This window comes from Festucalex cinctus, chromosome 4 (assembly GCF_051991245.1).
Source record: "Festucalex cinctus isolate MCC-2025b chromosome 4, RoL_Fcin_1.0, whole genome shotgun sequence".
Taxonomy (NCBI): Eukaryota; Metazoa; Chordata; class Actinopteri; order Syngnathiformes; family Syngnathidae; genus Festucalex; species Festucalex cinctus.
In genome coordinates this window covers 31,173,773-31,199,593 of record NC_135414.1, presented here as the reverse complement: position 1 = coordinate 31,199,593, position 25,821 = coordinate 31,173,773, and the positions used below count along the sequence as shown (strand labels likewise).

The 25,821-nt window shown below is 41.7% G+C and overlaps 1 protein-coding gene across 9 annotated transcripts in view; it reads left to right on the top strand.

Annotated features, from left to right (window-relative positions):
• Window positions 1-23,594, top strand: part of tshz3b (teashirt zinc finger homeobox 3b) — a 53,942-nt gene extending 30,348 nt beyond the window's left edge. For all 9 annotated transcript variants that reach the window (XM_077520276.1, XM_077520275.1, XM_077520269.1 and 6 more), the window contains one exon: window positions 19,042-23,594. In XM_077520276.1, coding sequence (XP_077376402.1) covers window positions 19,042-22,562 — 3,521 coding nt within the window. In that variant the 3' untranslated portion in view covers window positions 22,563-23,594. The remainder of the gene's footprint in view (window positions 1-19,041) is intronic.
• The last annotated feature ends 2,227 nt before the right edge of the window (window positions 23,595-25,821 follow it).

The window sequence follows — 25,821 nt, the reverse complement described above, 5'->3', positions numbered from 1 at the left end:
GAAGTTCATGAAAATGTCTTAAAAGGGTCATAACGGTAAAAATGGAGGGTCAAGACGTCTCATCTTTGAAAAAGTGTAACAGAAACAAACACAATCGCTATTATTTGTGTTGTCAAATATTAATAATAATGGAAAGGTGCAAAAGCAAAACCTTCATAGTGTGCAAATATTTATTTGAGCATTTTAGCGTTCTTAATTGTCACTCCAGTGTAAAAACACAACCGTTCATATCAACACAATGAGACGCTCAGTCTTAACTTGAGCGACATAATGAGGCGCGTCTCGTGTTTTTTTTTTTTTTTTTTTGCATCCTTAATTGTAGAGTGTTTGTGTAGAATGAGCGTGTGTGTGTGTGTGTGCATGAACGGCATGGAAGCGGGCGTAATCAGAGTTAGCCTAGCCTGACATCCTTCTCAAGCTGACAGCAGCTTCCTCTTCTCACACACATTACACACGCACACACACACACACACACACACGTTTCATGCTGTGATCATTTTCAGATGCTCGCTAGCGTCCGTGTTGTTGTGTGGAAAGCAACCAGGAAGTGGCGCTCGAGTCGGGTTTGAATCGCATGTTAGGTGAGGAGGTTTTTGACATCAGCAGTTGTTGCGCTTGGAAGTTAAAAAGTGTTTCTGCAACTCTTCATTAAGATTGCCGGAATTGAGAATCAGTCGTAGTTTCAGTGGTGCAAACACGTATGCTGATCCACACAAATATGTTTTTAGCGACAGGGTTATGGAGGACCAAAACTGCCAAAATTTAAAATAAATACATGACTAAATAAATAAATAAAAGACTAAAAGTGAACAGAAAAATAGATATTAAAAAAATATAATTCAAAAATTAAATACACATTTAGTTAATTATTTATATATATATATATATATATATATATATATATATATATATATATATATATATATATATATATATATATATATATATATATATATATATATATATATATATAATTTATATATATCTATCTTTATTTCCATTTATATATTTTTTTTGGATAGAATTTTTGAATTATAGTTTGGTTTTTTTATAATTTTTTTATGTATTATTTTCACTTTTAGTCATTTATTTATTGATTTAGTCATTTATTTAGTTTGAATTTTGGTAGTTTTGGTCCTCCATATCATGGAGCCATTTTCAACAGTAAAAAAAAATTAAAAATTTATTAAATAATTTTGTCTATAATTAATTAGGTAACTTAGTTATTTGTTAATTATGTACAATTAACACCTTTAAAAATAAAATTTTCTACTTGCTGTCGACTGATGATCACATCACCTGTGCTGAGGAACTAGCTAACGACCAATCATTGCTCAGTTTGCTGACCAACCCCAGAAAACAGGTGAACCATGATTGGTCGTTACCTACTTCCTCAGCAGAGGTGATGTCATCATCAGTAGAAGGCAAGTAGAAAAATTAATTTTTAAAGGTGTTAATTGTACATGAAAAATAATGAAGTTACCACATTAATTATAGACAAAATTATTTTTTTTAGTTTTTTTTTTACTGTTGAAAATAGCTCCATGCTATGGAGGACCAAAACTGCCAAAATTCAAAATAAATAAATGACGAAGCACACTCGACAGCAAGTAGATAAATTACTTTTGAAAGGTGTTAATTGTACATGAAAAATAATTATCAAATTCATTCTGGACAAAATCTGAAATTTTCACTGCTAAAACATGTTTCAATGTGTCAAGTCTCCCTTTAAAGAACCAAGTCTTCACCACAAATGTAAACCAAAAACACAGATCACGACACTTATCACATCAAAGTGTGGCACATGATGTTTTTTTTTTTTTTTTTCCAAATGTATTTATTCTTTCCTGGTGTGGCAACGTTTTTGTATTTTTTGGCAATAAATGACTGAAGGGCAGGTGAGCGAATACGTTTGGCAATATAGTGTGAGCAACAGTACCCGCAACTCTTCGAGGATGTTTTACTGTTCACCCTGTTCCTGTCTGAGGTCCTCCGCCAATTCCTACGTGTGGTCCAAATTTCCCACGTTGCAGGAGCATCGCTTGCTCGCTGTTGCTAGCACAGACGTCGCTAACATCTGCAGTGGTTCAAGAGGGGGAAAAAAATATGTCAGAGGACACACACGTTTACGCACACGCATACACATAGCGCCCCCACCCCTCCCTCCACCCGCTCAGTTTCATTAGCTGACTGGCAGGGTGGCACTTCTCAAGCTCATTAGCGGGCCAGGATTGATGGCGCGGCGGAGGAAAAGGAGGAAAAGGCATCTGTCAATAATTGCGGCGAGCGGGCCACTCCCGTCGACGCCGCCTTTGAAAGCTCATTAGCTATGCGCTTATCAGCCACAAAGATCAAAAACATTACTCACAGCCACACGCACGCATGCAGTGATACGTTCATTAGCCACGGGCACCCGCACAAATGTGTGCTGGCTTTCGTGAGGGTGGAGGTTTGTGTTTGTTGTTGTCTCGGAACCTTTGGGGGTTTATTGCCGTGCGTATAACATATTTTAGTTCATGAAAATAACTGAAATTAAAATTGGAAAAAACATTTTGTTGACCAAATCAATTAAAAATTAAAATGGGTTTGGGCTTCTCTGCTTTTGTCACTTTCGATAACAACTCTCCTGTTTTGGTTCATATGTGGGAGGAGAAAAAATGCCTATAAAAAAATATAATACACTGTCAAATTGGGTTTATTACTACTCAACAGGAATTGAAGCCATAAATCCACTTCAAAAGTTGGCAAACAAGTGATGGAAAGCAAGAACATCCTAATTTCACTTTAGAAGCAGTATTATGCACTGCACTCGTACTTTAAAGTCTGTGGACTGTTATACGGTACCTACATTTGATATTTGAATTAATGTTAGAAACAAAAGCCTAAAATAATATTATTTTTGTTAAATTTTTACTACACAATATTTACTGTGATTTTTTTTAAATCCTGCACACAAAAATATATAAAGTAAAAAAATATATAAATATAAAAAAAAATAATGCATAAACAAAATCTAAACTAAAACATATTATTGTTTAACATTTTAAAAACAAAAACTAGCAAACCTGCAAAAAAAATATTTTAAATAAGAAAAAATATTAAAAAATAAACAAAACTAATACTTAAACATCTAATACTTAAAATCTAAACTGAAACAAAATATTTTTAACATTTTAAAAACTAAAACTAACAAAAACTAGCAAACCTGCTAAAAAAAAAAAAACTAAAAAAAAAAAACAACTCAAAATTGCTTGAGGTTCTGTTGGGGTGTGTTTGCGCTTGAGCTCTTGAAGTTGTGTCGGAGTTTGTTTTGTAACTTGTTGGTCATTGGCAGGTGTGGACGGGCTTGTTTTTTTTTTTTTTAATTTTTAACTGATTTCTGGGTTCATTTATCAGGTCCTAAACAAAGCATTAGCCAAAATAATGTCTCAAGTTGTAAGAGTCCTGCTTGAAAATGCCTGACAGAAAAAAAAATGTCGTTCAATTTGACATTTAATGAATTGGTAGTTCATAGTTCAAGTGCGTGACGAGACAGTGACTCGGCGCATTTTGCCGCCTCGGCAGAATTTGGGCTTTCGGCACAAAGTAGAGATGCCAAGCGGACGCCTGGTGGGCCAAAAAAACTCTTCGTTTCCTGCCGTCATCCGTCACTGACGCACACTGACACGTGTCATTCATCAAACTGTGTGTGTGTGTGTGTAATTGCATGCGTGTGTGTGTGTGTGCGTGAGGATAGGAAGCAGACGGAAAGGCGGGATTACAACATTTGGCAGCGCTCCATTTCCCCTCCGGACCGTCACATTGGAACACAATGAAGCACATTGCACAGCGCTGGACGCTTGATTAGGAACACACGCTAATAAGATCCAATAGAAAATAAAATAAAATCAAGTAACATGGTCGCATAAAACACTGATTAGCGTCAAATGACATTAACTCCATGAAGTTCTTTGAAAACTCCAGATTTGAACTCTTTACGGTAGGTTCTGCTGTTTTGGTTAGCAAAAAGACTTCACATTGAAGTCTTTGATGTCCCCTTGTGAAAAACGGCATCACCAAGCTCAGATTGTTCTTTTGTGGGATATGTTTATTTTTATGATTTGGATAAAAAGGGGCCACTATTTGAGCAAATGTGCTAATATTTGATATTGAATGTTTAATATTTTTTAAAAGCCTCTGATAAATGCCTTTACTCTCTTTAAGTAAATTAAAATTGACTTGGTTTAGTTGAAGGAAAAAAGGGTGTATATTTGAGTCTGGTGTTCTTTTTGTTTTGTTTTGTTTTTAACTCATTTGATCCCAAAACCATATAAATACGTTCTATTTTAAATATTAACATGCTCCCAAAGACGTAGTTATATGTTTTTTTTGTGTGTTTTTTTTTTTTTTTTTTTTTTTTTTTTTTTTTTTTTTTAATGCTAGAGCATACAGAAGGCTTTGATGCAGCCTCAGAACTGAAGACAATGATTGAAGCAATGGTAGTTATTACAAAAACGTCCAGCAGGTGGCAGCAGAGTCTAAGAGATCACCCAGGGCCGTGTTGCAAAAGGGTTTAAAAAGTTTGTGAATAATGATGAAACTTAGCTATATTCTAATGCTAATTGCTGCAAAATGGAGACGGAAATATACTTTTTTCTTTGGTAGGTTCCATGTTTTTATAGCAATAGAACACAGTATTCTGTGGGCCTTGCAAAATCAGTCAAAATCCAATAAAACAACCGGGAGCGAAGGGGGTTGCTTCAGTCAAAATGGCTGTGAGTGAACGTGTTAATGATTATGCACCTGATGAATAAATGTAAGTCAATGGAGTAATAGGATTTTAATAAAAAACACATACATAAATAAATACCTTACCTCAATTGGGTGCTTGTCACTCTTCAGTACAGTAAATAAACACTCCATTTTTTTTTTTTTTTATGAGGGTAAAAGAGGTCTCTACAGTATTTAGTATGAGGACTATTTTTTTTCCCCCCAACTCTTTGGAAGAAATACATGAGTATACTTAAAATGCATTTCGACAAAAAAGTCTGGTGTGTTTAATTGTCTAAATTTGATGTCACGCATGGTGACTTATTGGGTCTTGTAGAGCCACTATTTGAGGAAATAATACATTATACAGTTTTTGTTGACTAAGATTAGACGAATAAAATGATATTTTCTTGGACTAAAATAAAGACTAAAATGCTCCATTTATAGTCAACTAAAAATGGACTAAAAAAAAAAAAACGAGATGAGGTTAACTAACTATGATGAAAACGAACAAGTTTGATTGAAACTGGACTAAAAGGGAAACTAAATTTCAAAATGGTGGGCACCTTACCCCCTAATCGCTGCTTGTTGAGCAAACGCCGACCAATATATGCGCTATTTTTTGTTTTCTGAAATGAGTTTGTTTGGAGGTGCTTTGAAGGCTTCTCATTGGACAGGAAACGGTGGACATGAAAGGTGACTCGGTGGGGTCCGGTCGGACCCCCCGCTGCATGAAACAGTGTTGGAATGCGGCCATTTTGTTTTTGATGTTGTCTTTTATTTGCTGCCCGGAAGCAAACGTGTTCTTGTCGTTGGTCTTGCTCTGCTCACTTCGCTTGTGATCCTTCGTTTCCTCCTTTTGTCCTGACCCTGACTATCCCCCGCTTCCTGCCTCTGTGTACACGCACACGCACAGACACACACACATTGTACACTTTGGTAGCTCGGGTTACAGCTCTGTAGCCGTCCAGTCTAAATAATAGTGTGGTGATGAATGGCAGGGCCGCATTCATATCCATCAACAGGCTCTTTTTTTTTTTTCTTTTTTTTTTTTTTTTGAGGAGCATCCATCTTGTGTAAGGCCTCCTTTTGAATCTCGGAAAATGTGTGTGCGTATGTGTGTGTGCGTGCATCAGGGTTCTAATAGTTTTGGACTTTTCTTTATAGTAGTTTTTTTTTTGTCTTTCATTTGGACTTATGCTTTTTGAATACACTTGGTTTTAATTACTTTAGAGTTGGTTTGCTAGTTTTTATTAGTTTTATTATTATTTTTCTTTTATATATATTATTATATTATTAGGGAATAATGCTTCGTTTTGATTTTTTGGGGGGGGTCTTAGGATTTTTTTAAACATATGTAGTATTTGTTGAGTGAAAAAAACATGCATTTTTTTTTTTTTTTTAAATCAACCCCAAAAGCTTGTGCATGACATTATCCTAAAAGGGGGAAAATGAAGGACATTTTTGCTATAATTATATTTCATTTTTAGTTAATTTTGTAAATGTAAAATGTAGGTTTGCTTATTTATTTATTTATTTATTTATTTATTTTTTAATTTTTTAGGGGCATCTCGATTATCTTTAATTTAATTCACTCATGTATTTTCACTATTTTAGTTTGAGTCACGTTTTCTATTTTTTGTAAATTATTATAACTTTGATATGAAACTCATTACCTCGTTTTAAACAAAAATTACGGTCTTAAATGAGTGGTACAAGCCAGTGTTGGGGTTTGAAATGAGGACTTTTAAGCTAGCTTCAGTGTTTCAAAGTAGGTTTTGGGCGTTAAAATAACATTTCAAGCTTCAATGAAGCTGAGCTGCACTACGTTTGTTTACAGACTTGACGTATCGCTCCACTTGTAGAACTCAAGTGGGCTGACTCTGTTTTTGTCATTTTGGAGTTCAGTGCAGAAATGAAGAGCAAAAAGGCACGTCCGATGAACTGACCTCAATCAAAGTTAAGTTCCAATTTTGACACATAGGGGGCAGTCCATTATCGCCCGCACTACTTCCCCTCATTCATCAATACTTTCTAAGATGGCTTCCCCAACATACGGCAAAGTGTGGGTCAAAGATTGACTTAAGACTCAAAAAGCAAGTACGTAGTAGTACTTTAGCTTGGGTACTTGTAGAATTCAACATGATTTATCACCTATAGATATGACAGATATTTGGAACAAACCAAAATCTGCGGAAAGCCACATTTTTTGTAAACATAAGTATCCCGAAGAAGTCATTTTTGCCATATAAATCACCAAGCTATAAATCTCACACATTTTATTGCAGCCACAAAACTTTAAATCACTCTTCCGCACAATGGCAAAAGGGAGTTAGCGCACGCTACTTCTCAGTGGCTTGTATTTAATATTTGACGATGGATGGATGGATGGACGGACGGACGTCGGACGTGTATCGGCAACTATGGCTCTCCTTTCCCACATGCAATGGCATCCCCCTCTAAGCGGCCCTTTTTCGAATTTCTAGCGTTTATATTCAGTTTTTTCACATTACTTGAAAATTCAAATAAAAACGGGCGGATGCATGTTTGTATGCAGATGTGATTCATATTCCAATTACACGCCTGTACCGTTTTGCTACATCTCAGCAGATAGCGTTTCGATAAAGGTTTTTTGTTGTTGTTTTTTTTTTTTTTCCCGTATCCAGCCCCCTCCCATGTCGCGCGCAGATGTGCTGATTTACGGCGACCGGTCCGTCGGCCGGCGCTCATCCATCAGCGACGGGTTGCTAGGCGATGGCGGCGGCAGCTGTTTGCTTTTGACGGCGACAGAGGGGCCGTCAGTCAAAACGCTTTTCACCTGCAACCCAATAATTAATCAAACGGCGGGAGAAAGATAATTAAAAAGATAGCCGCGTTAAGGCGGGCGAAAGCGAGCGAGCGAGCCGGTGGGGTTTTGTCGCAGCTCTCGGCGTGTGACACCTGCAACTGTCGATGACTGCAGACACTCGCAGGGACGCCAGGCAGGCGTGAGTGCTGATAAAAGAGCTTCCACTCGCGGGCTCCTTCATTAGCGCCACATGAGGAGAGAAAAGCAGCCAAAGCCGCCTGAGCTGCTTCACCGTTGACCGCCCACTCCGTCAAACAAACACTTTCATGGCACTTTTTGCACTGACGTCAAGGCCAAAAGTCGATTGGAGGTCGGGGTCGACCTCCTCTTGTGTCCTGCATGGAATGTTATTCATCTTAATTATTTATTATGTGACTACTGCAGAGCAAAGCAGTAGCGGAGCTCCCGCTTGCGAAGCAAAGCAGTCACATATTACTATCCGAGAAAACAGTGTTTACTGATTTTCTTTATTTAGCGGAATTTTTCAGACAAAATGCGGCCCGGACAGTTGAACGTACCGGCACAAATGAGGTATCAAATCATGCAGCTTGATCTGACTCGGCGGGGAATTATTTTATTTGGAATTCCGAGTTACCATGGCGACGCAATTCCCAAAGAACCCCGGCAAAAAGTCCCATAGGAATGAATGGAGAAGGCGGGAGAAGATCCACAAATCAAGCAACTAGGGATTGACCTGACTTGAACAGGAAGTGACCTGAATTCAACAGGAAGTGACTTGATTTCAATAGGAAGTGACCCAGAAGTGACGTGATTTCTCTTGTAGCATTCCACCGTAGCAGTCTGATATAAAGCTCTCTCTCATTCACTCCCTCATCGCAAAACTCTCCTGTGACGCTCTACCGTAACATGATGCCACAACAAACTGCAACTGTAACATTTCTCTTATCTCTCGTGACACTCTCCTGCAACTCCTTCTGTGACACTCCGTTTTAACACTGACGTAAAACTATTATCCCATCATACTTTCACGTAAAAAAAACTAACAAACAAACATACAAAAAAAAATATCCCGTGACACTCAACTGTAACTACTGCCGGATCATTTACACTTGGACGTGTTGTGAGCGTTCATTTTGTTGCGTACTTTGGACCGTCCTGGTTGTGTTTTGGCGTCCCGCATTTTCCCGGCACTGTTGTCGTGTATCTGGAGGCCACACACACACACGCACACACGTTTGTCTTTGTATCATTGTGGGGACTTCTCGTTGACATAATGCCTTCCCACTAACCTCAGCCATAGCCCAATTCAAACCTATCTAAAACCAAGTCTTGCCCCTCAAAAAGAGGTCTGAACTTGTGGGGACCACCAAAATGTCGCCACAATTCCAAGCCGGTCCACATAATGGTAGTTAAACCTGGGAAAACATGCGTGTATGGGCCCCACAATGTAGCAAAGACAAAAGGCACTGAGACGTGACAACATAGGCAAAGTAAGAATGGTGATAATTTGCCAAGAACTTCAAAGTCAAATGACTCGTGATGTGAAACGTTGAACAAAAATCAAGCCTGGGTTTTGGCTGTTCAAACGAGAACGAGTGGATCAATCCTTGGGAAGCACGTCAAACAAGGGTTAAGATTTCTAATTAGCCTTGTAGATGATAGTCATAACGTGACTTTGGTTTTGAGATGAGCACAACTTTTGAGTAGAAGACAAAAAAAAAAATATGGGCCCGATCTCTGCTTCTCGTCTTTCGAGAGGGAGAGAAAGTGTACGATAAAGTGTGCGATTGTGACAAAGGATGATGACACGGTTCATGGAGTGAATGACATGTAAAAAAAAATAAAAATAAAAAATAAAAAGCCAACATGGTGGGTGAGTCGGCGTTGCCCACAGTACGTTTCTTACTCGTATACCAGTAAGGAAATGACAATTTTGCCACTAACAGTTCTTCCTCTGTTTTGTTTTTCTTGTTTTATCATTTAAAGTGTCACAAAGGCAAATAAATCAATCAATAAAAACTAGCCTCAAAGTCACGGTTTGACCAGGTTCTTTTTTCCTTTGCTCCACTTTTTCTAAGTCAAAAACAAACGAATGAAAATGTTTGCATGGAAAAATGAAAAGGGGAGGGGAAAAAACGGAGCAAGTCAATCCATCAATAGACAAATGGTAACTAATACAGTGAGTATTGATCGCCTTCTAATAAACACACGCAGCGCATTCGAAATAGCTGCGCTTCTGTCTTCGCTCGTGTCAGAATGCAGACTTTCCTTCTCTGCTGAGTCGTGTGTGTGTGTGTGTGTGTGTGTAAAGTAGGAGATTGGGGTGTGTGCGCGCAAGTAGTGTGTAGAACCTGGAGCGAGCCCGGAGGCTGAATGTGTGCAGTAGAGAGAAGAGGTACAAAGCAAAAAAAAAAAAAAAAAGAAGGAAAGAGAGACAGAGCAAAAACGTTAAAAGCTGACTGATGTTGTGTGTCTGCCTCTTCGGTCTTTGTGCTCGACGCTGGACACACTCACACACTAAAGTGAAGTGACCGTGTTGAGGTGTTGAAGATGCTTTTAGTATGGTTATATATATATATATTAGGGGTGTGAATTGCCTAGTACCTGACGATTCGATTCGTATCACGATTCACAGGTCACGATTCGATTCGATACCGATTAATCCCGATACGAATTTACAAGTCGATTGTTGCGATTTTTTTCATTCAAATTTAGAAAATACTAATCAGTACGCTTGTAGAGTGTAAGATTTATATGAAAATGTATTATTTATTTTTCTGAAATTTCAGTCTTATAGAGGTTGTAATCTGTTTCATGTTTGAACAGCATTAAAATAAAATATTAAGGCTTAATGTTCCGTTCATATAATATTCTTCCATGCTCAAGGTGTGAATCCTAACCCGAAGTCAGACATTTTGTTGAATATTTTTCCAGTAAAAATGGAAGTTGAAAAATCGATTCACACACACACAAAAAAAAGGCAATGATGATAAGACGTTGAATCGGTAAGACTACCGAATGAACAATTCTGAGCTCTTAAAAAAAAAAAAAAAAAAAAAAAAAACGATTTTTTTTAATTGAATCGATTCGAGAATCGCGCGATGTAGTATCGCGATATACCGCCGAATCGATTTTTTTTAACACCCCTAATATATATATATATATATATATATATATATATATAAATATAAATATATATATATATATATATATATATATATATATATATATATATATATATATATATATATATATATATATATATATATATATATATATATATAAATCAGTCTGGCTTGTGAGGTTACTATAATCCTGCTTTTTATGCCTACAGAGAGCAACGGCTGTACATTTGTTTTCTTCATGTACATTTTCAGCCATGGTTATTTCTATATTTTGTAAGATGATAAATGAGTTAGTTTGGGAAAATGTGTTGACTCTAATCACACAGAGAGATTGTTACACTGGTGCAGTCTGCACAACATTTGTGTGTTGTCCTTTGCATTTGCTTTCGAAGTATATCATACGTGCTTGAATGTGTTATTGATGTAAGGGTTTAAAAAAAACTGCCAAAAATGTTATAAAAACGTGTGTAATTGAATGTGGGTGCTTTGCAACGTGTAGCTTAAAAAGTTCATTAAAGACGGTTTTAGGATGCAAAAAAACAATGATAAAAAAAATGTACATAACTATTCGTGAAACACGCTTTGAGTTGTCGGACGTCGTCATGGCGGAGATGGGGGGGTGCGACGTGCGTGTGTCTGTTAAATTCTGCTCTCATGTTATCTTTTCGCACACGTGTAACACATTTACACAATCGGTCAACATCCCGCTCGTGGCCTTTTGATCTTCCGCCACATTTGCTTCAAATGAGCGTCAAGTGACGGCGGTCGGCCTTCAAGCTGCACTTCCACTAGGCGCAACCTGACCGTAACCCATTTTTAACACTCCGCGCTTTAAAAATAATAATAATCATTTCTGCTCACAGGCTCCACTTGACAAACTTTTTTTTTTTTTTTTCTGTCTGAACAAAGTGAACAAAAAAATAAATCCACACAATATTGGCACTGGAGGCCCAATTTGGGGTGCGCACACTTGTTGCCAGTGGTGTTGAGTTATTTAATTGACACTGTAGCAAAGAAAAGGTTTACAAAAGCTCTGAGGGGTGTGTTGACTTTTGCAAGATACTGTGTCTGTGTGTGTTACGCAGAGGTAGTTGTACTTTTGGCCCTAAACTGAGTGGTTTCCTGTTTCTCTTGAGATGTCATATTTGCTGTTACCATGACAACCAGGGTTACATAATAAGAAGCGGTGCTTTATTTTGGCCGAACGTTGGACGCAATCATTCCCATAATCCTTTTTTTATATATATTAAAATGACCTTGGAAAATTTAATATGAGGTAATTTTATTTATCTTTATCTTTGTCTTTGTTTTATATCGCTGTATTTCCAATCTCTACTCATATTTCATTTCGTTTTTTATTTTTTTTTTTATTTTGCTAAGTTTGATTTAAAATATTCATATTTTATTGTGTGTTTTTTTTTTTTGTTTGTTTTTTTTGTATGTTTTACAATACACTGACCAGGTTGATTTGTGGCAAATAAGGACAGCAGCAAGTTACCTTGTGCACAAAAAAAAAAAAAAAAAAAAAACTTGTCTGGGAACTCGCACACTATTGATCCTAAAAACAGCACTTCTGATATGTTTGTGTGTGTGCGTGTGCATGCCCGTGTGTGCGTATGTGTGTGTGGCGTGCAAGCACATCAGCTTTTTTTTTTTTTTTCAATTTTTTTTAATTTTTTTATGAGCCTTAATAAATCACCTTTGTTGTCAATCAAGCGGCGGTGAATAATTGGATGCGGCTGCGGCCCGGCGTGATGGATTATAAATCATTCCAGATTAAATTAAAAGATAATGCGCAAACTTAATGGTTTGTGTTTTGCATTCTAAATTGCCTGCGAGCGCTCAGGCCTTTATTGCCCTTTTTTTTTTTTTTCCTTCCCTTTCCTCTGTAACATTGCACACCTCAGGTTTTTTTTTATTTTTTATTTTTTATTGCTGGCAATCTTCGCTTGGCCGCCTCCATTTCAACATTTCTATATGAATACGTGTAATAGGGCTGTGCAATTAATCGGAATTCACTGACAATTTCAATTATTACACGCCACAAAAATCAGAATAAACATAAAAAAAGATTATTGATACTAATTTTTGAGTTGTTTAAATTTCTACATATGTACCTTTTTTTATTTTTTTATTTTACTGAACTGAAGAGAACGGTTGAAGCAATGTTAGTCATTACAAAAACGGCCAGCAGGTTGCAGCAGAGTATAAGAGACCAACCAGGGTCATGTTAAAACAACCTGTTTTCCGCACTGTTTTTAACAGATTTGTGAATAATGATGAAACTTAGCTATATTCTCATGCTAATTGCTGCAAAACGAAAAAACAGATAGAAATATACTTTTTTTTTCCCTGATGAAAGAAGAGACTCTAATCTTTATTTTGGTAGGTTCCATGTTTTGATAGCAATAGAACACAATATTGTGTGGGCCTTGCAAAATTAGTCAAAATCCAGGAAAACAGCCGGGAGCAAAGTGGGTTGCTTCTGTCAAAATGGCTGTCAGTGAACGTGTTGTTGAGGATTTTTGTCGAGTCTAGTTTTACTCCGGAGAAAAATGCGTGTTGACGAAATTCTTCTTCTTTAGTTTTTGTTAACACTATTTGAAACTATACGTTGAAGCAAACTGTTTGTGCAAATCTCGTGCGTGGTCATGGTCAGTCATGTTTTGTGAGGCGAGAATTTTCCAGTGCATTCTACGCAAGTTGTCGATCAATTTGACATCACTAGCACGCTAAATGCTAACAAACATTTCACTTCACGCCACAAGACGTAATCCTTCTTTTGTGTTTGTTTTTTGTCAACAACAAAAAAACAGTTTGTAAGTCCTCACCTGATCCCTGAGCAAGCAAGTCTTCCTTGGCGGAGGTCGTGAGTAGTGAGAGCGCGGTGGTAAAGAGCGATCTCCCGTCCATTAGCGTGCGGAAGGCGAGCGTGTCCGTTTGGGTAATGGCCTCCGCTGCCTGCTTGACGGGCCCGTAAAGTGATCCTGTCACTTTATTTACGCGCGGCGCTGATTTACTTGGGAGGCGGGCGCGCGCTCCCCCGAGGTGGGATGACATCTTTTGATCAGCGCTGTCCAAACTGATCACGCCAAGGAGTGCACGTGCGTGCGTGCGCACTTCCTGTTTGGTTGCAACTTGTCGTTACAAGTATGTAAGCAAGATGAAGGGATTTGTGGGGAAAATGCCAAATACTGTAGTTATGTTTTTGTTTTTTACCATGACAACCATATTTATAGTGACTATAAAAAAAAGTTTACACACCCGTGTTCAAATGACAGGTTTTTGCCTTTAACTCATTTGCTCCCAAAAACGTATAAATACGTTCTAGTTTAAATGTTTTTAGTGTCCCGAAGACACATTTATAAGTATTATTTTTGTATGCTAGAGCATACAGAAGGCTTTGATGCAGCCTCTCAACTGCAAAGAACGGTTGCAGAAATGGTAGTTATTACACAAACGGCCAGCAGGTGGCAACAGAGTATAAGAGATCAACGTTGGAAAAAAAGCTCAATTATTCACAATTCCAAACAGGTTTAAACTTTCTTTTGGTAGGTTCCATGTTTTTATAGCAATATTCTGTGGGCCTTGCAAAATCAGTCAAAATTGGGTTGCTTCTGTGAAAATGGCGGCAAATGAATGAGTTAAAAGCACAAAAAAAAAAAAAAAAAGACGAATCATCTTTACTGGGGGAAAAAAATATATTTTTGCCAGTTGTTAAATATTGCTGCTTCATTTCATCATTTTGGCCAAATTTGACCATATTTTATTTTATTTATTTATTTAAATTTTTGTGTTCCTCGTCCCAAAACGTTTATCTACATCAAATCAGAAAAGCGTAAAAAAAAATAATAGTGGGATAAAATAACATTGAAAAAATTTTAAGTGTTTTGAAGAACAAATAGTCGCAAACATCGTGGAATATTATGACCCTCAGTGGTTATAAAAAGTCCACACACCCCAAATTCAGGCTTCTGTGGAAACAAAAAAAATCTAGGCAAAGGACAACAGCTGAACTCGATCAGGGAGTACTCGCCACGACTCGATGACATCATCGATCCTGTGAAAAGGATCTTGTGGCGGGATACACAGCAGATGGCGCACACACGCACTGGTAGCCAACTAATTTGTCAACTGACAACGATTAAGCGTTATCGATTCTCCCGTTCAATTAAGTTCATTAACGCGCGCGTGGGAGGGGGACGCCAAAGAAGCGCATGAAAGGATCTCATCAAGTGCGCATTGAAATGATTTTGTATATTATCACTCATTTGTCCGTGTGTTGTAGACCGCTATACCGTATGATTATCAAATAATTATTGTTATTTATCTTGTGCTGTGCTGCAGAATTCTGCCGTGTCCAGATTGTTATTATTATATTGATATGTTTTTATTCATTTGCTTTTGCGTTGTAGCCTGACAACTTTTGGAAATAAGGATCAAATTATTATTTTTATTCCAGTTTTTATGTATTATTATTATTATTATTATTATTGCTATTATTATTAATTCAATCTCTGGTGTAATAACCTTATTTATTGATTGATTGAATTCTTTTTTTCATTTTATTATCTGTTCTTATTGCTGCTAGATATGTAAATTTCCCAGAAGGAACCATCCCAAAGGGATCAATAAAGTCAAGTCTAAGTCTTAAGTTCATTTGTCTTATCAAATAATCGATTTATTGCTAAAAACAAATCAATAATCAATTAGGTATATACATTTAAAGGGATACTTGACTCATTGGGCCATTTTCAGCAGTAAAATGTTATTTTTTTGTCGATAATGAATGTGGTAACTTCATTATTTTTCATGCACAATTAATACCTTTAAAAAGTGATATTTTTTTTCCTACTTGCTGTCGACTGATGACATCACCTGTTAGCGACCAATCATGGCTCAGTTTACTGACTAAACCCAGAAAAGAGGTGAGCCATGATTGGTCGTTACCTACTTGCTCAGCACAGGTGATGTCATCATCAGTCGACAGCAAGTCGAAAAATCACGTTTTAAAGGTCTTCATTTCACCCCACTGAACCGAACCTGACGCCATCGCACTCATTTTGTCCACGTGACAAAAATAAAAATAAAAAATAAAAATGACGTTCACGGAAAGGCGCTTTGGCCCAAACATGAAAGCAGCTCACACTCCCTCCTGCAGATAAAAGTCATCCTTCGCTCAACATGACACGATTTTTCCGCTAATTAAAACAGAACCTACATGCTGCGTGCATGCGTGCGTGCGTGCGTGCGTGCGTGCGTTAGGCTGCAATGATCCGAGTGTCCGAGGTCATGGTGTTGTGAAGCTCGCAACATGGAGGCCAGCCAGCAACCTTGGGGAGCATCTTTTTGCCTTTGTGAGCACGTGTAGGCTTCAAAGTCGACTCGGTTCCAAGACGAGCGTCATTCCTCGTCATCCGCGATAAGCGCGAGATCGTCATATTAAAACTGCCACAATATCGTCGTCGTCATGTTCACGATATTTAAAAGCAGCACATATGTTCAAAAAGTCGGGTTCATTTCCCTTTGTGCAGTTCTAGCACCCCTGGTGGCTAGTTTTTTTAGTGCAATATTGTATCGATAATGTGATCGATCCACCCACCTCTAGTCCCATAATGTCCCTTATAATGTACCATCAAGTTTCCTTTTTTTAGTTTTACATCTCCATCGGATGCTTAATGACATTTTGCTCTCGCATGACATCGTGAATATTTTCGGATGAAATATAATACTTATGCGTATGTATATATACATGCTCAGACAGTATATAGGCGATCATGTTCAGTATTGGCCCTGCGATTGGTTGGCAACCAGTCCAGGGTGTCCCCCGCCTCCTGCCCAGAGCCAGCTGAGATAGGCGCCAGCAGCCCCCGCGACCCTTGTGAGGAATAAGCGGTCAAGAAAATGGATGGATGGATGTTCAGTATTGGATGACAAGCAGAGAGGCGATTACTCTGTGTACATTTCAGGTGCTGAAGCGTGGACGCGGCTTAGTTAATCAATGATTTTAATCACAGATTGACTGTTATGCCCCATTGGTGAGACAAAAAAACAAAACAAAAAAAAACACATTAGGCATCCAGCTGTATTTTGAAGCCTTGGTGGAGGTCATCATCAATCTCTTGTTGATGTTTGCCTTCAATCCGGCCTCGTGTTGATGATTTTTTCTTTTTTTTTTCCTGTCACAACAGTCGTTCCGCTGTCATCCCAGCAGCTGCTCATCGACGAAAAAAAAACAACAACAAACACGTTAAGTGTCCGCAAATGACGCGCACTCGTCATTTCATTTACGGCGCGCGTTCGTTTTGACCGCTCGCGACGGCAGGTGCTCGCCGATCTCGTTTGGCCTTGCCGCTCGTCCCGGTCGACGGCTGTCACTCGGCTGGCGGAAAACAGATGGCGCGTAAGCGTACCGCGATGTGGCCACCGAAAGACGGGGAGGCGCTCATAGAGTGAGATAACGGAGGAGGGAGTCGGAACGTTTCATGAAAACACAACGTGGACGTCACTCTTTCGTGCAGAGATGCTGCAAAATAGCCCCACGCAAGGGCAATAAGAATGTTTTGAGACAGAAAATCATGCTAAAGAGGTAAAACTGTGGACATTTATAATCATCAACAGTGTTTCATAGAACTGTGATGCAGCAGTAAAATATTAGCATCAGAAGTGTGTCATGTTTCTGTTAACAAAAAAAAACAAAATCACCCTCGTTTTCTCCACTTTTTGTTCAGAAACCATGTTTTTGTCGAGCTCGGATGTCTACTGGTGATTACTAATGGATGCAAAAAGCTAGATTTTTTTTTCTCGACTCTTTCTTTTAGTAGATTTCTTGCTTATATTGTCACAGAACTCAATGTTTAAAAATCGCTTGAGTTTACAGCGCCCGTGCCTCGTCCCTAAGCAACTTCCTTTTTCCGTGAATTTCCCACAGTAATCACGCCATTTTAAAGTTATTTCAAGTTGTGTCGTTGTTACCTTCAGCAACGGCCGTCCATCGAGCAGGTCAGCTCGCCGTCAGGTGTCACATTTTTGTGTTTTAGTCTCCACAGGCCCTTGTAGTGCGACTTCACGTTTAAGTGCGCCCCTTGCGGTGGAGGGCAGGGCGTCAATGCGAGTGAATTAGAAAACAATCAGTGTGAGCTCGAAAATAGGTCAAACAGTTGATCAATCAGCGATCAATGCGATGGTGAACTTTTCGTTCTTTCGGCTGCCGCCAGTGATTCCAAACCAGGCAGAAGACGGTGAGGCGTGAAAGACGAGAACGGTGGCTAGCGCAAAACTACGACGCAACTGTTTTGCTCCCACAAAAAGTACGAGTCCAAATGATGGTGCCTTGTGCTTTTTCGTCACAGATCATCTCGTGATCTTCTTTTATCCCGCTGATGGATTCCCACATTCGTCGGTGGGCTTTCATTCGTCTTGATTTTTTTTTCCCCTCACTGTTCTTCTTAAACGGGCGCTATTTTAATCTAAATTGAAAGCCCGAAGCGCACACGCGCTCCCTGGCTGGCTCGCCCGCCCGCCGGCTAAACTGTAAATAATAACGCCAAAGTTTTTCTAATCTCTGGTAATTGTAGCAAATGGCTTTTTGTGCGGCGGCGGCGGCGGCACGGAGATTTGTCGCACGTAACATTCATTTTTATTTACGAGGCGGGCTGAGCGCCGTAATGAGTGAGGAGGCACGCTTAATTGAAACGGCGAGGGTGTCTGTTCGGGAAGGCATTAGAGGCGGCCCGCGTATTAATTGACAGACAGGAAGTGCCGTCTCCGAGGTTGATACAAGTAATTTATTACTTCTGAAACCGGCGCTGCCGCCGCAACGTGCTTCATTAATTTCAAATTTAGTTTTAATTTCAAGCTGTTGCCCCTTGAGAGGAGGAGGAAGAAGAAGGTGGCGAGTGATGTTTGATCACCCCCACCCCATCTAGCACCGGCTTCTCTTGCCGCTAATGCTCTCCAGTGCAGAACAAAGACGGGATTCCCAGTGCAGTGTATCTGCAGGCCTTTGTGACAGGAAGTAGTCTAGAGGGAAATGGGAGGGGTGCAACCTGACCCAGTGTATATAGTATGAAATATGCAACAACAACAAAAATAATCAGCTTGGTGTTATCATAGCCAAAGGAAAAAGTTAGCAGAATTAGTGCGACAGAGTGTTTGGGTTCAATTCCCAATCACTGATGGTGTGAATGTGATTTGAATGGTCGTGTCTCTGTATTTGTGCCCTTTTATTGACTGGCGACCAGTCCTGGGTGTCGTCCAAAGTTAATTGAGCCCCCTTGAACATGATAAGCATTATTGAAACCGGATGGATGGACTTGACGTCATTTCTAACAAATGTTCCTCTGCGCTTCCTCGTAGCATACGTCCCCGAAGATGAGAAGGAGGCGGCGCTGCTGGATGAGGATCTGGACGGAGAGGACTCGGCGCAGGAAGCAGAGGAACCCGCTGCCAAGTTCCTGTGCCGGGACGGGAAAGACGGCACGGAGCCTGAGCCCGACCTCCGTGACTCGCCCGCCGCCGCCGACTTCTCCGGCCAGGAAATGGACAGCGAGTCTCACCTGAGCGAATCCAGTGATGGGATGTCTGACTTTGAGAGCCCACCGCTCAAAACGGAGGAGGACATTCTCCTTTTTAAAGACCCGGCCAGCGTTTTGTCGCTGTCCTCCACCGCCATGACGGCTGCCGACAGCGCCGCCACGCCAGGGAGTGGCGACGAAGCCGTGCTTTCGGGCTCCGTGCTTTCCAACTCCGGTTCCGTGGCTGACAGTCTGGAGAAGATGAAGGCCATCTACACCTCTTTCTTGACCAACTCCTACTGGTCTACCCTGAACCTGAACCTGAGCCAGCCTCCCCAGGAGAAGCCTCCTCGCAGCCACAGTAGCAGCAGTAGCAGCAGCAGTAGCAGCAGCTGCGGTAGCGCCGGATACGACTGGCACCAGACAGCCGTGGCCAAAACCCTCCAGCAGGCCTCGCAGAACCACCAGAACAGAATGGCCCTAGGCCAGCACCCGGCGGTGGCCGTGTCGGCACCCTCCGCGGAGCCGAGCCTCTTCAGCACCGTGCAGCTCTACCGTCAGAGCTCCAAACTCTACGGCTCCATCTTCACCGGCGCGAGCAAGTTCCGCTGCAAAGACTGCAGCGCGGCGTACGACACCCTGGTGGAGCTCACGGTTCACATGAACGAGACCGGACACTACCGGGATGACAACCACGAGGTGGACAGCGAGGGCACCAAGCGCTGGTCCAAACCAAGGAAGCGCTCCTTGCTGGAGATGGAAGGCAAGGAGGACGCGCAGAAGGTTCTGAAGTGCATGTACTGCGGGCACTCCTTTGAGTCCCTCCAGGATTTAAGCGTCCATATGATTAAGACCAAACACTACCAAAAAGTGCCTCTGAAGGAGCCCGTGACTCCGGTGGCGGTCAAGATCATCTCCGCTCGAAAAAGAGCCCCCGTGGAGCTGGACGTCCCCAGCTCACCGGACTCCAACGGCGGGGCCACGCCCAAACCGGCCTGTCTGGCCGATGCCAACGAGCTCCTCCAGAGGACGGCCCACCCGTACATCACGCCCAACAACCGCTACGGGCACCAGAACGGCGCCAGCTACGCCTGGCAGTTTGAGTCGCGCAAGTCGCAGATCCTCAAGTGCATGGAGTGCGGCAGCTCGCACGACACCCTGCAGGAGCTCACCGCCCACATGATGGTGACCGGACACTTCATCAAAGTCACCAACTCGGCAATCAAGAGGGGCAAACCTATCATGGAGACGCCCAGCCCAGCACCCACGCCGACCGTAGAAGAGAAGTTCCAGTCGGTTCCTCTGGCTGCCACCACCTTCTCGCCGCCGCCCGCCCCGATTCCTCCTCCCGCCAGTGTCTCGCCTATCGCCATGGCAGTGGAGATAAAAAAGGAGGAGAAAGAAGAGGAATGCACGAAAGAATCCATCGTTAACAATAATTCAAACAAGATGTCAGGAGTTGAAGAGGAAACCGAGGAGAAGTTTGACATCTCGTCCAAGTACACGTATCTGACTGAGGAAGATCTGGACGCAAGTCCCAAAGGTGGTCTGGACATCCTCAAGTCCTTGGAGAACACCGTGACCTCCGCCATCAACAAAGCCCAGAATGGAGCTCCGAGCTGGGGAGGCTACCCCAGCATCCACGCCGCCTACCAGCTCCCCAACATAATGAAGCTCTCGCTCGGGAACTCGGGGAAGAACTCCCCACTCAAGTATATGTTCCCTGGGGCCGAGATCCTGTCACCCACCGGCAAAAGCCAACTGGCGTCTCCTCCCAGCTGCCAAACATCCCCGCTTTCCAAAAACAATTTCCATGCCATGGAAGAGCTTGTCAAAAAGGTGACGGAGAAAGTTGCAAAAGTGGAGGAGAAGTTGAGGGAGCCGGGTGGCGTAGCGAGGTCATCCCCCATGAGAACCACGCCATCGCCGTGCCACAGCGAGGCGGAGGACTCCCTCCGAGGAGACTCCCCGAAGGACATTAAAACGGGCGGCTGCAAAACTCCGGAGAATGCGACGAGTGGACCAAACCACAAGGAGACAAACGGGGACGGCGGTGCGAAGGAACCCACGGAGAACGGCGTGGGGTCCGCCGCGGCGTCGCCTCAGTCCGGGTCCCTCTGCGGCAGCACGGCCATCATCACCGACCACCCGCCTCCGGAGCAGCCCTTCGTCAACCCGCTTAGCGCCCTGCAATCGGTCATGAACGCCCACCTGGGCAAAGCCGCCAAACCCGCCCTGCCCTCCCTGGACCCCATGAGCATGCTCTTCAAGATGAGCAACAGCCTGGCCGAGAAGGCGGCGGTGGCGGCCTCCACGCCGCCCTCCCAGGCCAAGAAATCAGGCAGCGACCACCTGGAGCGCTACTTCTACCAGCCCAACCTCAGCGGCAACGACCAACCGATGGATCTCACCAAGGGCAAGAATGCCGACAAAAGCGTGTCGCCTTCCCCCACGGTGGCCATGACAAAAGCTTCCGCCGCCGTCGCCTCCTTCATGTCCTCGTCCCCCCTGAAGGAGAACGCCCTGTCGGACATCTCCGACATGCTGAGGAACCTGACGGAGAGCCAGGCCATCTCCAAGGCCTCCACGCCCACCAGCATGTCGGAGCGCTCCGACGTGGAGGGCGCCACCCAGGAGGAGGCAGAGGAGGTGTCGCCGGCCCAGAAGCGCAAAGGCCGCCAGTCCAACTGGAACCCCCAGCACCTCCTCATCCTGCAGGCCCAGTTCGCGTCCAGCCTGAGGCAGACGGCCGACGGCAAGTACATGATGTCGGACCTGAGCCCGCAGGAGAGGATGCACGTCTCGCGCTTCACCGGCCTCTCCATGACCACCATCTCCCACTGGCTGGCCAACGTCAAGTACCAGCTGCGCCGGACCGGCGGCACCAAGTTCCTGAAGAACCTGGACTCTGGCCACCCGGTGTTCTTCTGCAGCGACTGCGCCTCGCAGATCCGTTCCCCGTCCACCTACGTCAGCCACCTGGAGGCGCACCTGGGCTTCCGGTTGCGGGACTTGGCCAAGCTCTCCGGGGAGCAGCTCCTGGGTCAGATCTCCCAGCAGCGCCTCCACAAGGGACTCTCCGACAAACTCCTGGCCCACTTGCATCCGTCCAGCCGCCCTTTGCCCTCGTCCCTGCCCTCCTTTCCCGTGGCCCTGCCCTCGTCCTTGCCCGCCGCCCCCGATTCGACGGCGGCGTCTCCCAACGGCGACGAGGACGAGGGGGGCGGCGCGGCGGCGCACCAGTGCAAACTGTGCAACCGGACTTTTGCCAGCAAGCACGCCGTCAAACTGCACCTCAGCAAGACTCACGGGAAGTCGCCGGAGGACCACCTCATGTACGTTTGCGAGCTGGACAAGCAGTAGTGCGGATTAACCTGACTTGACCCCGGAAAAACTACCGTAAGAAGGACAGATGAGGGATTTTTTTATTTTTTTTTTTTGTCTCATTTTCTTTTGCTGGAGGCACAGAACGTTCAACAAACTTCCAAATTAGACACACAATATGAAAGTTAAAAAAAAAAAAAAAAAAATCCTCCAAATGGAGTGTTGTGTATTTTGTGTATATGAAATTACTTTATATTTCCACATCGCCACGTGTGAAAAACTGCATGCATCAACAAAAAAACTTTACATGTGCTATTTTTGTTTGTTTTTTAACATGTCTCTGGTTTTTTTAATGTCACATTGTCACCTTTCTGTCTTCATCGTTAAAAAGCGCGGAAAAAAAAACAACTTTGTTTGTTCAGGGACCTCCTTTTCTTCAGGTCTGTGTAAAATATGTCAATATATATATAAAGAAAAAAAAACTGAACTATTAATTCCTGTCTAAATTATACATCCTTTCTATATTTTTTAATTTAAAGACAAGAAAAAGGAGAAGAACGACTGCTGGTGCACCGGAAACAAAAGACATTCATGACATTGTTTTGCACAAGACTTTTTTTTTTTTTTTGTCATCTGTGTGTTATTTAATCAAATGATGTAAAAAAACAAAAAGAGAGAGAGAGAGAAAGTAGCCATGAAAAAAGTGGAATTAAAATTGATGCTGAAATAGTTGAAGAGTGTTTTTATCACGTCACACTTGAGGAGAACGAAAATGTGGCAAAAAGACGTCACTTTTATTATTTATAAACATTTGGTTTGACTCGGTCATGTGGCCACAATGCAGCTTTATCATATGTGGATCAGTGGGGGGATATGAATTATGAACGGTAACCGTTGTTACGCAACACTTAAGTGACATGTAAATAGAAAACAAATATGTCAAATATGAAGCATGTAAAGAGCACACACGGGCGGCCCTTTCCTTCCTCTTCATGTTGTTGTACTTGACAATGAAAACATTCACAATGTTGTTATTGTTATTATGATAACCTTTTTTCTACTGCAGCATTAAAAAAGGAACTTGGGTTTTTTTTGCAATTATGTTTCATGAGTTCTCTGTTGACACAAACACACACAAAAAAAAGACACCCCCAAAAACTGTTTGATTGTTTGATAGTTTTGTGTCTTAGTTTATAATATTAGTCATTAAAAAAAAAGTCTAAATATTATTTTTTTAAAAACCAAAAACCATTTTAGTTTTTTTTTTTTTTTTTTTTAGTAGTGGCATTAAAATAACTTTAAATTAACTCAAAATGAATGCACTAATTTTGACACCCCTAATATATATCTATCAGTGGTTTGGTATCATTTTCAAATATAAATACAGGTTGGTCTGTCAGTGTTTTTTTTTTTTTTTTTTTTTTATTAAAATGAAATATGTTCCACCATTTTGTAAATAAATATATCATATTCAGTTTAATACCGTCATCAAACAAAAGTGAAAGTAAATGTGTGATTATTACAAATAATCCTGGTATAATGTTCTTAGTTTTGTCTCAATACATTCATATGTTCACTATAATATTGCTAATAATGCACACCAAGTACAAAAGATGCACAAATTGAACCTGGACCAGGTGCGAGCGTCTCTTTCTCTCTTTGCTGTGCAAATACGACACGCTCGTGTGAGGAAGGACTTCATTTGCGGTGACAAGGTGTCACACAGTGTGAAAATGTCAGCCGTCATATTTAAAGCTCTCATTAGCCTCAAACGAAAACACGCCCCAAATTCAACTCTCGCTCTCTTTCCGTCTGCGCCGCTCGACTGATAACGCCACAAAAAAAACAAAAAAAAACTGTTTACCTGTTTTTAATGAAACTCGTCCTTCTCAACAGGGATGCTGATTGTTAAATATGTTCATTTGTGTGTGCAGTTCAATATGTTTTTGTTTTAAGAGTTGACATTTGAGGATTTGTTCTGACCAACCAATCAGAGGACAGAAAAATGCTGACATCACGTTTCTTCGTTTTTGTTGTTGTTGTTTTTTTCTTAATGAATGAAACTACCGTTAATTGGCTCCAGCATCCCCAAAAAAGTGTCCAAAAAAATGTGCAATCTGTTTTTAATACGGGCACAACTTAATATTTGACTTTATGAAAACATATTAGTAATAACATCCATCCATCCATCCATCTTCTTGACCGCTTATTCCTCACAAGGGTCGCGGGGTCTGCTGGCGCCAATCTCAGCTGGCTCTGGGCAGTAGGCGGGGGACACCCTGGACTGGTTGCCAACCAATCGCAGGGCACACAGAGATGAACAACCATCCACACTCACACGCACACCGACGGGACAATTGGGAGCGCCCAATGAACCTGCCATGCATGTCTTTGGAATGTGGGAGGAGCCCGGAGTACCCGGAGAAGACCCACGCGGGCTCGGGGAGAACATGCAAACTCCACCCAGGAAGGTCCGAGCCTGGACTCGAACCGGAGACCTCAGAACTGGGAAGCGGACGTGCTAACCACTCGACTACCGTGCCGCCCAGTAATAACATCATCAAATTAAAAGTAAATAAAATAAAATAAAAGTAAATTCACTGCGGCTACAGTATTTCTGCTGTGCACAAGTTGACCACCGCGGGGCAGTATAACGGAGTCACACAGACACCAGCGAAGAAGAATTCCCGCTCATTTTTTTTCAGCTGAAATCTGATTGGACGAAATGAGATTAAACGTACTGGAAACAGTCAAGAGAAATGAACAAATATAGCAAGTATCCGACCCTTCTGATCACTTTATTTGTTGACAAAACCTTTTCCTCCATGATGGTCATTTGTTATGTGATTTTAATAAACACTGATCCGAATATGTGACTGGATAGCCGAACCGTGCAAGCCGTTGACGTCACAGGGCGGCCATCTTGCTCCTCCCACCTCGCGAGCACACTACTGTATAAACTATACTGCATACGGACGGATGAGACATAAAATACAAGCTTCCTCCCGTACACATCATTCAGCATATAATTTCTAAATATATTTCAAGCAAGTTGTAAAATGCCTGAAGTCCTCTTGTTTATGTTTAATAAATTTAAAACATAAATCATGCTGTTCGAATGTTTTCCAATTTCAATACTGTAAATGTATCGGATGGTATGGCGAGAAACGTTTCTTGGGAGGAGCAATATGGCGGCCTCGCGGCTTCAAAAGTCAGTTATACATTCAGATCAGTGAATTGAAAACAATGAAAAGGAGACACAAAAAAAACACATGACAGTTCAACAGTCTTTGACTTC